The sequence below is a fragment of the Tachypleus tridentatus genome, chromosome 5 (genome assembly GCF_004210375.1).
Source record: "Tachypleus tridentatus isolate NWPU-2018 chromosome 5, ASM421037v1, whole genome shotgun sequence".
In the NCBI taxonomy this organism is placed as follows: domain Eukaryota; kingdom Metazoa; phylum Arthropoda; class Merostomata; order Xiphosura; family Limulidae; genus Tachypleus; species Tachypleus tridentatus.
In genome coordinates, this window is record NC_134829.1 from 7,478,435 (window position 1) to 7,494,656 (window position 16,222).

General features: G+C 33.7%; 1 protein-coding gene across 5 annotated transcripts in view; it reads left to right on the plus strand.

Annotated features, from left to right (window-relative positions):
- LOC143250438 (palmitoyltransferase ZDHHC14-like) overlaps window positions 1–14,698 on the plus strand; it is a 55,215-nt gene extending 40,517 nt beyond the window's left edge. For all 5 annotated transcript variants that reach the window (XM_076500971.1, XM_076500970.1, XM_076500972.1 and 2 more), the window contains one exon: window positions 10,102–14,698. In XM_076500971.1, the coding sequence (XP_076357086.1) occupies window positions 10,102–10,128 (27 nt within the window). In that variant the 3' untranslated portion in view covers window positions 10,129–14,698. The remainder of the gene's footprint in view (window positions 1–10,101) is intronic.
- The last annotated feature ends 1,524 nt before the right edge of the window (window positions 14,699–16,222 follow it).

The window sequence follows — 16,222 nt, forward strand, 5'->3', positions numbered from 1 at the left end:
AATACCCTATATACCCCTGTTTCTGAGTACATATTTTTTAGAGGATAACAGTACTGTATATACCTGTGTTTCTGAGTGCAGATCTGTTAAAGGATAACAATACCCTATACCTGTTTGTGAGTCCAGATCTATTAAAGGATAACAAGACTCTATATATTCCTGTTTGTGAGTACAGGTCTGTTAAAGGATAAGACACCAAGTCCTGTTTTTAAGTAAAGATAAAAGGACAACAAGACCCTATATATTCCTGTTTGTGAGTACAGGATAAAGGATAACAAGACCCTATATACCCTTATTTGTGGGTACAGATTTATTAAAAGGATAACAGACATCCAGAAAAGAATTGCAGTAAGTAGAGATGATTTTGAAAGTGAAGAGTACATGAGAATTCTTCAAATATCTTTCACATTCCACTCGATCGTATCTCATAACAGCTGCTTCTTGTCATCAAGAATTCCACTTGATTATTCATCTACAGGCTTTTGTTTGAAAACAACACCTTTGTCCTGTTTACTGGCTGTCACATGTCACTGCAGCTTTTCACTCATTACTAGAAAATTTCAGCTGGACTGGATCTATGATGCTAAAACTCCCCTCTTAAATGTTATTTATACATGACACAAGGTTCTGACTGTTATGTGAGTACAGAAGCACTGAGACTTAGGTCCAGTAAGAATGGTTATGGTCACAGCTGTTTGGGTGAGGAAAAGAGGTTTTACTTTAGAACATGCCAACTTCAGTTGTTGCTGGGACAATGTCAGAAGTAATGGTGACATGTACCATTACAATATACAACAAGCTATAAATGATTACGAAACCCTTCCTTTTTATAAGATTCTTTATAACACTATAAATGACTCTTGAATCACTAACCTGTATAGCATTGCAAATTACTCCTGAATCACTAACCTGTGTAATACTATAAATGACTCCTGAATCACTAACCTGTATGATACTATAAATGACTCCTGAATCACTAACCTGTATAATACTATAAATTACTCCTGAATCACTAACCTGTATAATACTATAAATGACTCCTGAATCACTAACCTGTATAATACTATAAATGACTCCTGAATCACTAACCTGTATAATACTATAAATGACTCCTGAATCACTAACCTGTATAATACTATAAATGACTCCTGAATCACTAACCTGTATAATACTATAAATGACTCCTGAATCACTAACCTGTATAATACTATAAATGACTCCTGAATCACTAACCTGTATAATACTATAAATGACTCCTGAATTACTAACCTGTATAATACTATAAATGACTCCTGAATCACTAACCTGTATAGCATTGCAAATGACTCTTGAATCACTACCCTGTATGACATTATAAATGACTCTTGAGTCACTAACCTATATAGCATTATAAATTACTCTTGAGTCACTAACCTATATAGCATTATAAATGGCTTTTGAATCACAAACCTGTATAGCATTATAAATGACTTCTGAATCACTAATCTGTAAAGCATTATATATGGTTTTTGAATCACTTACCTGTAAAACATTATAAATAACTCCTTAATCACTAACCTGTATAACATTGCAAATGACTCTTGAATCACTATACTGTATGACATTATAAATGACTCTTGGGTCACTAACCTGTATAGCATTATAAATGACTCTTGAGTCACTAACCGATATAGCATTATAAATGACTTTTGAATCACAAACATGTATAGCATTATAAATGACTCCTGAATCACAAACATGTATAGCATTATAAATGACTCCTGAATCACTAACCTGTATAACATTGCATATGACTCCTGAATCACTATACTGTATGACATTATAAATTACTCTTGAGTCACTAACCTGTATAGCATTATAAATGACTCTTGAGTCACTAACCTATATAGCATTATAAATGGCTTTTGAATCACAAACCTGTATAGCATTATAAATGACTTTTGAATCACTAATCTGTAAAGCATTATATATGGTTTTTGAATCACTTACCTGTAAAACATTGTAAATAACTCCTTAATCACTAACCTGTATAACATTGCAAATGACTCTTGAATCACTATACTGTATGACATTATAAATGACTCTTGGGTCACTAACCTGTATAGCATTATAAATGACTCTTGAGTCACTAACCGATATAGCATTATAAATGACTTTTGAATCACAAACATGTATAGCATTATAAATGACTTTTGAATCACAAACATGTATAGCATTATAAATGACTCCTGAATCACAAACATGTATAGCATTATAAATGACTTCTGAATCACTAATCTGTAAAGCATTATATATGGTTTTTGAATCACTTACCTGTAAAACATTATAAATAACTCCTTAATCACTAACCTGTATAACATTGCAAATGACTCTTGAATCACTATACTGTATGACATTATAAATGACTCTTGGGTCACTAACCTGTATAGCATTATAAATGACTCTTGAGTCACTAACCGATATAGCATTATAAATGACTTTTGAATCACAAACATGTATAGCATTATAAATGACTTTTGAATCACAAACATGTATAGCATTATAAATGACTCCTGAATCACAAACATGTATAGCATTATAAATGACTCCTGAATCACAAACATGTATAGCATTATAAATGACTCCTGAATCACAAACATGTATAGCATTATAAATGACTCCTGAATCACTAACCTGTATAACATTATAAATGACTTTTGAATCACTAACCTGTAAAGCATTATAAATGGCTCTTAAATCACTGACCTGTATAACATTATAAATATATAATTTTCTTGAAAAGTGGGTTTTCTCATCATCACGGATTATTATAAATAACTCTTGAATCACTAACTTGGCACCTCGGCATGGATTTTTCTACATGGTGAGAGGACCTCCCAAGGAAGGTCCTGTTCATTGAGTTTACCTCCTCTTGGATCTAAACGTCCACCCACATGTTTGTCGGTGGGTGGTGACCTGTGAATGGGAGAAGAGGATCTTGGTGGTTGAAGGGTCCAACCCTAAAACACCACTATGGCCTTGAATTCCTGTGGATGGGCAGACCTGGGGTGGCCTTCCTAGTATCGTTCGGTTGGTCTACTTTGGCTAGGGTGAACCAAGTATCAGGGTTTGATGTCTTCAACAGGTGTTGTGAACTCTGTATCTGATGCTGGTGTTTGGGTATAGTACTCACAAAACCCTGGCGTGTCCTCATTTGGCATTCTAGTGAGTCCCCCCCATAGAGCTCCATGGTGGGTGGTGTCAGAGGACACCAAAATTTTTTTTTTTATTAAGGATCCTCCAAATACACTTTGAACAAAAGTGAAACAAAATAGTGAAAAACCAGTTCATAGGTAAATGACCACATCTCCAAGATTCTGAGCAGCAGTCTTCAATATCTGTACCACCTGTTGTACCTCGTTTTCTTATACTATATTCTCTTTCATACATACCTTTAGGACAGATGCCTCCCTTTTTTCAAACCCTCTCAGATGTTTCCAGTATCAGTGGTTCATGTCGTGGTTCCTTGAAGTATGCTCATTGTGGTGGCAAGGCCCAAGGTATCTATGAATGTGAAGTGGACCCTTATTACATCAGTTGCAATGGTTCTCACCCATCCTACTTTCGTTCTTGCCCTAAATGATTGGAAGAAAAACAGGTGCAGCATTTGAAAATGATTCAAAACATTACTTATCCTGAGGCTTGATAGTTGCTGTCCACCACTTCATCTTGGATGTATGCTGCTGTACTTTATTCCACTACTACAGAGGGAATACAGACAGATCTCTCTGTGCCTCCAAATGAATCACTCTTAAACCAAATTAAAAGTGTTTTGACCTCCATGGTTAAAAAAGTTGATGAATCAATGTCAACACCCATCTCTGTCCCTAACATACATTCCAACAAATCCCAAGATCCACTTCCTTTGGTTCCAGGTACAGGCATTTCCTTGATACATCTTTTTCTCCCACACCAAGATACAAAACAATTATTCATTCACATACTCAGTCACGGGAATCGTCTTCCAACAGGAAAGACCTGCCCAATAGACCCAGTGCAGGACCAGGACCCATAGAGGTCGATAGATTTCCCTCGAATAAGGACAGTAAGGAAAAAAGATGTGATCGTAAACAGTAGGGTTCTCCACCCAATTCGCCTACACATAAATAAAAATGGCCACCTTGATACAATGGAACTGTCGAGATTTACGTTCTAATTTGGATGACATCAAAACACTGGTTGCTTCCTACCATCTTGTATGTCTTTCCTTACAGGAAACATTTCTGAAACCTGCCAATACTGTCACCTTTTGGCAGTTTTCTCTGTACAGAAATGACAGGCTGTGTGATGGATGAGTGCATGGACTTTAATGAACATCATACCCTCTGGGAGTGCTGATATTGATAGGAAGGGTTGCTCTGTGGTGCCTATGCTCTCTGATCACAACCTTACTCTTTTTTAATACTGGTTCTTCTACTTATTTTCATGCACCAAGTCAGTCCTTTACTGCTATTGATCTCTCAGTTTGCACCCCTTCACTATTCTCCCATTTTCATGGAGGATTGACAATAATCCACAAGGCAGTGATCATTTTCCTATAAATTTGAAAGAGACTGGCCATGGTCAATGCTACCCGATTTACATGCCCCAGTTGGAAGCTGGATCAAGCAAACTGGTCCTTTTTCACTGCTCTCGCAGAACTTGATCCTGCCATCGTCTGTAAACCATCAATAGATGACTATGTGGCAGCTGTAACTGACTGCATTATACAGGCAGCTGCTCAAAGTATTCCTAAAACCTCGGTATGTGGTGGTATCCAGCACTTCTGCTTCATCCTCCACCTTCTTAGCCATCAAGAGTCGGGCAGAGCAATCACCTCTTTGATTTCGAACTGATTGTCTCTATGACTATAATCGTCCCTTTACACTGGTGGAACTGAGACTGGCCCTTCATTGGTTTGTCAGTACATCGGCTGGACCTGATGATGTATACTATGAAATGCTGTGCCATCTATCTCCTTGTTCTCTTGCTATTCTACTGATTGTTTTTAACCAGATCATGCAGGAGAACATTTTTCCTGATGACTAGCACCAGGCTATTGTCCTACCTTTCTATAAGCCCGGGAAGGATCCCAAGATTCCTTCAAACTACTGTCCAATTGCTTTGATGAGCTATCTCTGTAAAACCTTAGAGAGGATGGTTAATGCTTGTCTTGTTTGATTTAAGGAATCTCGCCCACCCAGTGTGGATTCTAACAATAGTGCTCCACCATGGACCTCTTGATTCGACTTGAAACATCAGTCATAGGAGCCTTTCTCAAACAACATCTTGTATCAATATTCTTTGACATCGAGAAGGCTTATGATACAACATGGAGGTATGGCATTTTGCGAGACCTCCATATATTTGGGTTAAGTGGCCATTTGCTCATTTTTATTAAAAATTTTTAGTGGACTGGTTGTTCTAAATTCATGTGGTTTCAACACTTTCCCATTCTTTTCTACAGTAACTTGGAGTCCCTCAGGGCTGTGTTTTGAGTGTCACACTTTTCACTTTTAAGATTAATGCCATCACCTAACAACTCCCTCTTACTGTTGCAAACGGGCTCTATGTCAACAACTTTCACATCTCATTTATTGAAGTAACTACAGCAAACAGTTTCAACTTCTATCTCTGAAACTGTTTGCATGCACTTTTTCCACCAAAGGCGGTATTTACCCTGATCCTGAACTCCATATCAGTGAAGTTGTGCTACCTGTGGTCCCTGACACAAAGTTCTTGGGGTTCATCTTTGAGTGTAAGCTGACCTTTATACCACACATCAAGCAAGCAACTATGGGTCAAATGTACAAAAACACTCAACATCCTCCGTGTCCTCTCTTCCACCACTTGGGGAGCAGATCGATGTTCTGTGATAAAGACATATCATGTTTTTGTTCGATTGAAACTAGACTATGGATCACTGGTCTACGGTTCTGCCAGGACCTCGGTCTTAAAGATGCTGGACCCCATTCATCATCAGGGACTTCAGCTCTGCATCGGGGCTTTCCACACTTCCTCAATTTAGAGCTTATACTTAGAGTCTCATGAAGCTTCTTTGCACCTCACTGTTTGCAACTGTCTTTAGTGTATGTTTCAAAACTTCGTTCCTTACCAAAGCACCCCACCTGGGGTTGTGTTTTCCTTCCTAGGTGGGCCATTCTTTTCCTTTTAGCCTTCGTATCAAGGTGCAGTTGGATGAATTGGGTCTGTTCTTCGATAACATTGCTGTATCCACTGGTCAGCACATCCCACCATGTTTTATTACAGTCCCCAAACGTGACCTTTTAAGTCATCTGAGAAAAGCAGATACTCCTGATGGGAAGTACTGTTTGTTATTTGCTGAACATCTTTTGAACCATCTTTCTATTCCTATTTATACAGATGATTCAAATTCAGGTGACTGTATGGGCTCTACCGTGTTTTGTTGTGTTTTGGTGGTTGCGTGCAGAATCCCCTCTACAGCTTTTGTTTTCACTGCTGAACTATATGCTATTTCTGTTGCTCTGGATATTTTTTTTATTAAACTTTGTTTTGTTTCACCTCAATTGTATTATATTTACTTTAATTTTAACTTTTTACCAGATGTTTTGTATAGATAGCCTAGCTTCTTTGGGCCATAAAACACCAAATCAACCAACCAACCAAGTTCTCTACTGACCCTGAAATCGCATCACATTACTTTTCACCATGTTCTCACCAATATTCAAAACCGACTGGCCAATTTCTCTTTAACTTCTACTTTTATCCTGGTTCTTTTGGATACCAGGTTCATGGGAATGGGCTTGCTCATCCAGCAGCTAATTCTTTTTGCTCTGGCACTATCACTGCTGTGCCTGTTCCATACATTCAGGGCTCAACTCCATGCTAGTTGGCAGTCGACTTGGAGTGAGCAACGTGAAAACAAACTTTTCCAAGTAAAACCCTCTATTAGACTTTGGCCGTCTTGCTTCCATAAGGATCTGAAGGAGGAAATTGTTCTAACTAGACCACTCATTGGTCACAGTTTTTTTTAACTCATCGATTTATTTTATCTGAGACTGATGCACCAATGTGTTGTCTGTGTAACATTCAGGCCACAATAAGCCACATTTTACTTTCTTGTCATCTTTAAGACTCAAGGACAGCACCATTTTAATCATGTTTTGTCCCAAGGTTTGTCCATAACGTTAGACAATGTTAGTGGTGATGGTGACCATCTCCATCTTGAAAATGTTTTTAGTTTTTTAAGGGCCATTAATCTTTTTAATGCTAGTTTTTTTTAATTTAGGCATTAGACTTTTTTTGATGTGATTTCATTTTAAGAATCAAAGCCCATCTAGTTTGATTTGAAATTAGAAAATGGCCATAATGTCAAATAATTTGGAACCAGGACTGGAAATTCAACTTTATGTGACTGACAGTGGTTTTTGAACTTACCTGTTAGTTATCTTGGCACGTTATGATAATTACAATTATGCTACAGAAATTTCTGTGCAACTTGTATTACTGTAATTTTCTCTTACTGTTGTAGACTAGATGTAAAAATTGTATTTAATGTTATTTATGTTTTTAATTCAAAAATTAAAATTTTTCTTGTTTTGCCTTAATTTTCTTTTATGAATTTTAATAATTTTAATTTAAACTTTTTACTGGATGTTTGGCACAGATAGCCTAGTTGCTTTGTGCCATAAAACACCAAACCAACCAACCACTAACATGTAACTCCTGGATCACTAATCTGTATAACACAATAAATTACTCCTGAACCACTAACATATATAGCATTATAAATGACTCCTGAATCCCACCCTGTATAACACTGTAAATTACTCCTAAATTACTCATCTGAATAACATTATAAATGACTTCTGAATTACTAATCTGTATAAAATTATAAATGACTCCTGAATCACTAACCTGTATTACACAATAAGTGACTCCTGAATCACTAACCTGAAAAACACTATAAATGACTTGAACACTAATCTGTATAACACTATAAATGGCTCTTGAATCACTAATCTGTATAACACTATAAATGACTCCTGAATCACTAATCTATATAACACTATAAATGACTCCTGAATCACTCCACTGTTTTATGTGTAATTTAAATAAGATTCATCTTTCCATCACTTTCATAGTCAACTCCAAGAACAATCACATAGCATTTTAAACAGTAGGCATGAGAAAATCATACTGGCTGTATATCTGTGCTTCATGTGACTGGTTTTCTTGAAATTTAATAACTGAGTGAATATAGAGATAGTGTAAATGATATAGATTTGATTGGTTTGATGATTATAGAGATAGTATGAACAATTTAGATGTGACAGGTTTGGTGACCGTGCAGTTTGTATGAATAATTTAGATGTGACAGGTTTGATGACTGGATAGTTTCTGTGAATGAATTTGATTTTACTGGTTTGTTGTCTGTTGAGGTAATTTGAATAATTTGTGTGTGACTGGTTTCATGACTATAGAGATAGTATAAATTATTTAGATTTGATTGATTTATAGGGTAAATGTTTTAAATTGAACAGGTTTTGTAACTGTAGATTGGGAGTGAGTGTTTTAGATCTTACTGGTTTTGTATCTGTAGATATAGGGTGAATGTTTTAAATTTAACTGGTTTTGTAACTGTAGATTAGGAGTGAGTGTTTTAGATTTGACTGGTTTTTGAACTTTAGATGAGTAAATGTTTTAGATCTTACTGGTTTTGTATCTGTAGATATAGGGTGAATGTTTTAAAATTTAACAGGTTTTGTAACTGTAGATTAGGAGTGAGTGTTTTAGATTTGACTGGTTTATGAACTTTAGATGAGTAAATGTTTTAGATCTTACTGGTTTTGTATCTGTAGATATAGGGTGAATGTTTTAAAATTTAACAGGTTTTGTAACTGTAGATTAGGAGTGAGTGTTTTAGATTTGACTGGTTTTTGAACTTTAGATGAGTAAATGTTTTAGATCTTACTGGTTTTGTATCTGTAGATATAGGGTGAATGTTTTAAAATTTAACTGGTTGTGTAACTCTAGATAAAGGGTGACTATTTTAGACTTGACTAATTTGTTGACCATGTATTGCCTAGATGTGCTTTACATTATTTGTCTAGTCCTACTAGAACCCAGTTACTAAAAGTGGAATGCAGTGTTTTGTGATATTTGTGTTGTTAGTCTGTAGCAAAGTGTTTATGTAAAGTTTAATAAACATTAAATTCTCATATGCTGAACAGTCGATTAATTTACTAACATGTGTTGCTGTTTGTTTTTTTGCATGCAGACCTAGAATGTTGCCATAAGCTTCTTATGTCTTTATCTGTGTTTTATCATTTTCTATTTAGTAGTATCACTATGGTGTTATTTCAGTTTTGTTAAAAGTTATGAGTAAATTTCTAGTGCTTACATTGAATACATTTGTAATTATTTCTCAGGTTATGGTTTTTATTTTATTATTTGCATTAATAATATTTAAAACTCAGCACTGTCTGATGTTTACATATCATTACTGGTTATTTGTAAACTTTCTTTCTAGTCATATGGGTTTTGCTAAAAAGTATTTACTTCTACAATAATTATTTCATTCCAAAGTTTATGTACTAGACTTAATACATTTAAAGTAAATGCTCTTATTCACCAAACAGTTTGAAATGATAACTCATTAGAAAAATGATAAAACTTTCTTTGTTGGATGGTCTATAATGATTGTGCTTGGTTCTCTCATCAGCTATTCAACTAGTGTTGAATGTTGCTGGCACAGGTTTAATACTGTTCTGTATTGGATAAACCTGCTGTTAGTTATGGTTATTAATCTTCCAGGCTATTTTAATATAGAAGTGAAAAATTCAAGAAAAGTTTTATCAAGTTGTTATAAACAGCATTGTCAGTCACAAGCTTCTATAAGGAATTATGCTTTTTCAATTCGTTTTAAATTATTTACCAGTTGAAAAGTGTGATATTCTATGTTTTTCTGGTACTCCTAAAGACATACTAGAACTATAGTAGTCAGGTGGTTTTACAGTATTAACTATTTGAGCTCTTTGTTTTTCACATTTTTAATTCTATGTATATTTGTTATTTTTAACTTGTTCCTGTCTTCATTAGGTCCAGACCAAACACTCCTTCCAGTAGCCATTGTCCCTCCTCTATCATCCAGTCCTGAAGAACTGCAGTCAAGAACTTGTGTGTCATCAACAGCAAGTAGTCAAAGTTTAGACAGAGGGTCTGGTGAGGTCGGCAGTCAAATCTGCCTTGTTAAACAAAGTTCTGTTTAACATAGTTTTCTGTTAATCTTAGAAGTTTGATGAAGACAAAGGAAAATATTTAAAAACTGTTAGTCATTTGTAAAGGTGAAAATTTTCTGTTATAGTTTTATTGTAATGTATAGTGTGTGAAACTGGTTTGTAGATTTATATTTATTGTCATCTTGGTAACTGGAATTTCTTGTGATTGCAAGACGTTTTTGTGCTAAATTACAAAGGAAAGCTGTAGTCAGAACCATCTAAACTTTTCTAGTTTTCTAGTTGAACCAGTTTATGTTAGAAATACCTTTAAAGAATTAGTATTTGTTATTTCAGAACCAGTTGCCATTGTTATTAAGCATGGTTGGATCTTTCCTGCTGTGTTTAGTCACATTTAGATATGCTTCTCAGATGTATTAACCTCAGAGTCATGTTCAAGTAGGTTTTGTTACAGCTTAGAATGTAGTTTATCTCAGTTTCCTTCTCATAACACACACACCTTCACTCATCTTTTTACATACCACTGGTGACTTTATTACACTGATGAACAGTTACTCTTTATTACTTTGTTAACTCTAACTTAATGTTTCAAGTACACGATCACATTTTTAGTCAAACTTACCAAGTAGTCACAACTTATTTATAACCAACTGACCTTAGTCACATTGTCAACCAGAACCTCACTTGTAACCATGATTTTTCTGCAAGCTACTAAGCTTAAATTGTTAACTGTGATTTCTCTGTGAACTACTGAACTTACATTGTTAACCATGATTTTTCTGTAAGCTACTAAACATACATTGTTAACCATTATTTCTCTGTAAACTGCTGAACTTACATTGTTAACCATGACTTCTCTGTAAACTGCTGAACTTACATTGTTAACCATGACTTCTCTGTAAACTGCTGAACTTACATTGTTAACCATGATTTATCTGTAAACTATTGAACTTACTGTGTTAACCATGACTTTTCTGTAAGCTACTGAACTATAGTCACATTTTAACCATGACTTTTCTGTAAGCTATTGAACTACAGTCACATTGTTAGCTAGTTCCAGTTTGTTGTTCAACATTAAACTCATGTTGCTAAAATACAATATTTTTCAGTATATATCACTTCTCAATTCAACTAATTATTTATATTTTTAAACATGGTTAACTCCAGTCTGAGACCTACACTTCTAATGTTACAGAAAGCAACAGAATGTTGCCAGTATTGTATTGGATTATTACTGGTATAATGTTTTCAGCCAACTGCATATATCTTAACATAGAGTACCACATCATCAGGTATTGTTTCCAAAGAAGTTGAAAATGGATAACATATCAGCTCAGAATCTTCAGAAGGGTGTAGTAAAACTTTTTTTTAAATAGATGTTTTTACCATGGTTTGAATTTCCAGTAGGACTTGAAGCCATATTAATTGACTCCAGATGACGACGTTTTAGTTGGAAAAACTAGACTACATGTTTGTTTATCACAGTTTGTACAAGTTTTTTTTAGTGGACTGATGTGCATTCCATTTTTCAAGAGTTATCATTAACGACTTAATAAAGCTGTGAGTGAATACATGCCCATATAATATCTATAGACGTGTGTAAACTGTTCAACATCTTTTGGGTTATTTAATTCACACAGTACTGGTTCTTTGTTTAAAAAATATATTTGTATTTCTTTGTTAATTGTTTCTAGAAATGTGAATAGTATGAAATATTGACACAGTCTTAACAATCTGGGAATTTGTTATTGTAGCAGCAGAAAATTTTCAAGTTTAAAGTTACTTAGCAAACACTGAGAAGATTGTGTTTTTATGACAATTAAGTGTGTTTTAACAAGGTATCTGCAAAGCATATGTAACAAGCTATCACATTTTATGTTTTATCAAACCTTTGTTGTTTCTTTAGTTTAAAGTAGGTTTGTATATTTTGTAAATATCACCAAAAACAATATATCATAAAACATTGTACAAAATATCGTATTAAAGTAATGGAACATTGATATATATGTAGAAACATTTTAGAATTGTTTTCCTTTTCTTTGTATCGCACTGAAGAAAAGAAGCAAAAATGAATTAGGTAAGGGTATATATAAAAACTGATAGTGGACGTGTGTCTTCATTCAGAAAAGGTCTTTGTGTTGACAGACCTGTAAAGGAAGATATGATGGGGTGTCTCTCATCTCTTTGACTGTGTGGATCAGCAATGTTCTTGTAATTCACCAAAACTGCACATGAAATGTCTTTACTACATCATCAAGAAATAGTGATTAAACATATTAAATTAGCTAAAAGCTATAGATTTTCTTCTAAACAAAAGGTAAGTCTGTTTGTTTTGGTTGGAAACAGCTTATACTTAAAACACATAAAATAGGTTGAGAATTAACATTGTAACATGAACAAGAATTAAGGAACAAAAGCACATTATTACACAGAAATTACATTATACTAGAAAGTAATTCTAGTAGAATTACATATGAAAGAGCAATAAGTTGCAGGAAGAATTATGAAATATTTATCAGTTTCAGACATAATTACACCAGAATATAGGTATATGTTATAGGAAGAATTACACTATAAAATAGGTATCAGTTTCAGAAAAAAATTACACAATAAAATATGTTTAACTTTCAGGAAAAGTTACACTAGAAAATAGATATCATTTACAAGATGAATTACACTATAAAATAGATATCAGTTACAAGATAAATTACACTAGCAAATAGATATCAGTTACAAGATGAATTACACTATAAAATAGATATCAGTTACAAGATGAATTACACTATAAAATAGATATCAGTTACAAGATAAATTACACTAGAAAATAGATATCAGTTACAAGATAAATTACACTAGAAAATAGATATCAGTTACAAGATGAATTACACTAGAAAATAGATATCAGTTACAAGATGAATTACACTAGAATGTTGTAATCATAAGCACTAGATGATTGGGTGAAAATGAAGGTAGTTTCAATGTATCATACTATTTTATGTGTAGCAGTTTAAAGATGAATCATCATTAATCAAAAACAGAGATGAAAACATTGATTAGAAGCTGTAATACAAGTAATGGAGAATATTTCTCAGCTCATTCATTCTGTTAAAAAAACACATAGGTTCATGAATCACAGTAGATTCATATAAACATTCAAGTTTATAGTTTTATCACAAAGAAGATAGAACATAGCTTAGAGTGGAAATATCTCGACATTCAAGCTTTGATTCAGAGTTGTGTTACAAAGAAGAGAGAACATAGAGTGGAGATATCTAGACATTCAAGCTTTGATTCTGAGTTGTATTACAAAGAATAGGAAATACAGCTCACCTTCAAATGTAGCTATGTGAATTATATAGATAAAATATTAAAGTATAATCATGGGACCATAAAAAATGGAAAGTTCGTCCAATGTAGTACCACAAAAAATTAAGTCTGAAATTAGTAATTAGAAGCAGAAACTGGTTAATAGACAAAGTGCTGTTGAAAAGGAACTTTTCAGTTCATAGACAAAGTTCTGTTAGAAATGAACTTGTCAGTTCATAGGCTAAGTTCTGTTGAAAAGGAACTAACCAGTCATAGACAAAGTTCTGTTAAAAAGGAACTTGTCAGATCGTGGTCAATGTCCTGTTGAAAAGGAAGTTGTCAATTCATAGGAAAAGTTCTACTGAAAAGGAACTTGTCAGTTCGTGGACAATATTTTGTTGAAAAGGAAGTTGTCAGTTCATAAACAAAGTTCTGATGAAAAGGAAGTTGTCAATTCATAGGAAAAGTTCTACTGAAAAGGAATTTGTCAGTTTGTGGACAATATTTTGTTGAAAAGGAACTTGTCAGTTCATTGACAAAGTTCTGTTGAAAAGGAACTTGTCAGTTCATAGACAAAGTCCTGTTGAAAAGGAACTTGTCAGCTCAGAGAGAAAGTTCTGTTAAAAATGAACTTGTCATTTCACATTCAAATTATCAAACAATGAAAAATCAATTGAGTTTAGTAAAATGTTATTAGATTTTCAAGGTAGTTTGAAGTTGTCATCAACATCAAATAGAAACAGAATTATTGGACTGTAAGAATTTGTTTTATTCAGGTGCAATACTATACAAGAAATAGTTTTAACTGAAGTTAGGTTGAGTGAAAAAGTTACTACGTTAGGGACAACATGTAATTTTGACAGGCAAATACTTGTGTCACAAACTGTGATATATTTCTATATTACATAGTACTGTGAAGTTAAACAATTTTTACTACATATAAGTGTCAGTGTTCTTAAAATCACAATATGATTTTGTTAATTAGAAAAGAAAGCATGTTTTATTACTTTGTTATATCTTTATAATGTTTGCAGAAACACTGATAGGCCTATTATTGTGAGGGTGGGTTAGGAAAGTAATAATGTTGTTTCAAATTATTATTGTACATATATATCCAGATGTGGAGAAATAAAACAGGTTTTTAATCTCAGGAATATCATTGTTTTAATTTATCTTTAACTTGTGTACAACAAACATTAAATCTCACAACATTTTAACAGTTTTGGTTTAATTTATCATTTTTATCTCATGTAACTTTAACTAGAAACAGATTGAGTTTCAGGAAGAGTTACACCAGAACATAGGTATCAGTTTCAGGATGAATTACACTAGAAATGTAGGTGTCAGTTTCAGGATGAATTACACCAGAACATAGGTATCAGTTTCAGGAAGAATTACACTAGAAATGTAGGTATCAGTTTCAGGAAGAATTACACTAGAAATGTAGGTATCAGTTTCAGGATGAATTACACTAGAAATGTAGGTATCAGTCTCAGGATGAATTACACTGGAAATGTAGGTATCAGTCTCAGGATGAATTACACTAGAAATGTAGGTATCAGTTTCAGGATGAATTACACCAGAACATAGGTATCAGTTTCAGGACAAATTACACTAGAAATGTAGGTAACAGTTTCAGGATGAATTACACTAGAAATGTAGGTATCAGTTTCAGGATGAATTACACTAGAAATGTAGGTATCAGTTTCAGGAAGAATTACACTAGAAATGTAGGTATCAGTTTCAGGATGAATTGCACTAGAAATGTAGGTATCAATTTCAAGATGAATTACACTAGAAATGTAGGTATCAGTCTCAGGATGAATTACACTAGAAATGTAGGTATCAGTTTCAAGATGAATTACACTAGAAAACAGGTTTAGTTTAAGGACAAATTACACTAGAATGTTGTAATCATAAGTACTAGATAGTTGGGTGAAAATAAGGTAATTTCAATGTACCTTACTGTTTTATATGTAGCAGTTTAAAGATGAATCATAACTGGTTAAAATCAGAGATGAAAGCATTGATTCAAAGCTGTAGTACAAGTAACAGACAACCTTTCGTAGCTCATATGTAATGTTAAAAAACGCATATGCTCACAAACTCATAGTAGATTAATCTAGACATTCAAGCTTTGATTCGGAGTTGAACCACAAAGAAGAAAGAACATAGCTTAAAGTTCAGATATCTAGACATTCAATCTTTGATTCAGAGTTTTCTCACAAAGAATAGAGAGCACAGCTTAAAATGAAGATATCTGGACATTCAAGGTTTGATTCAGAGTTGTATTACAAAGAAGAGAGAACATAGATTGAAGTGAGGATATCTAGACATTGAAGTGCTTTGATTCAGAGTTGTATTACAAAGAATAGAAAGCATAGCTTAGAATGAAGATATCTGGACATTTAAGGTTTGATTCAGAGTTGTATTACAAAGAAGAGAGAACATAGATTGAAGTGGGGATATCTAGACATTGTAGCTTTGATTCAGAGTTGTATTACAAAGAAGAGAGAACATGGATTGAAATGGGGATATCTAGACATTCAAGCTTTGATTCAGAGTTGTATCACAAAGAATAGGAAATATAGCTCACTTTCAAATGTAGCTATGTGAATTATATAGATGAAATATTAGAGTATAATCATGGGACCATAAAAAATGGAAAATTATCCAAT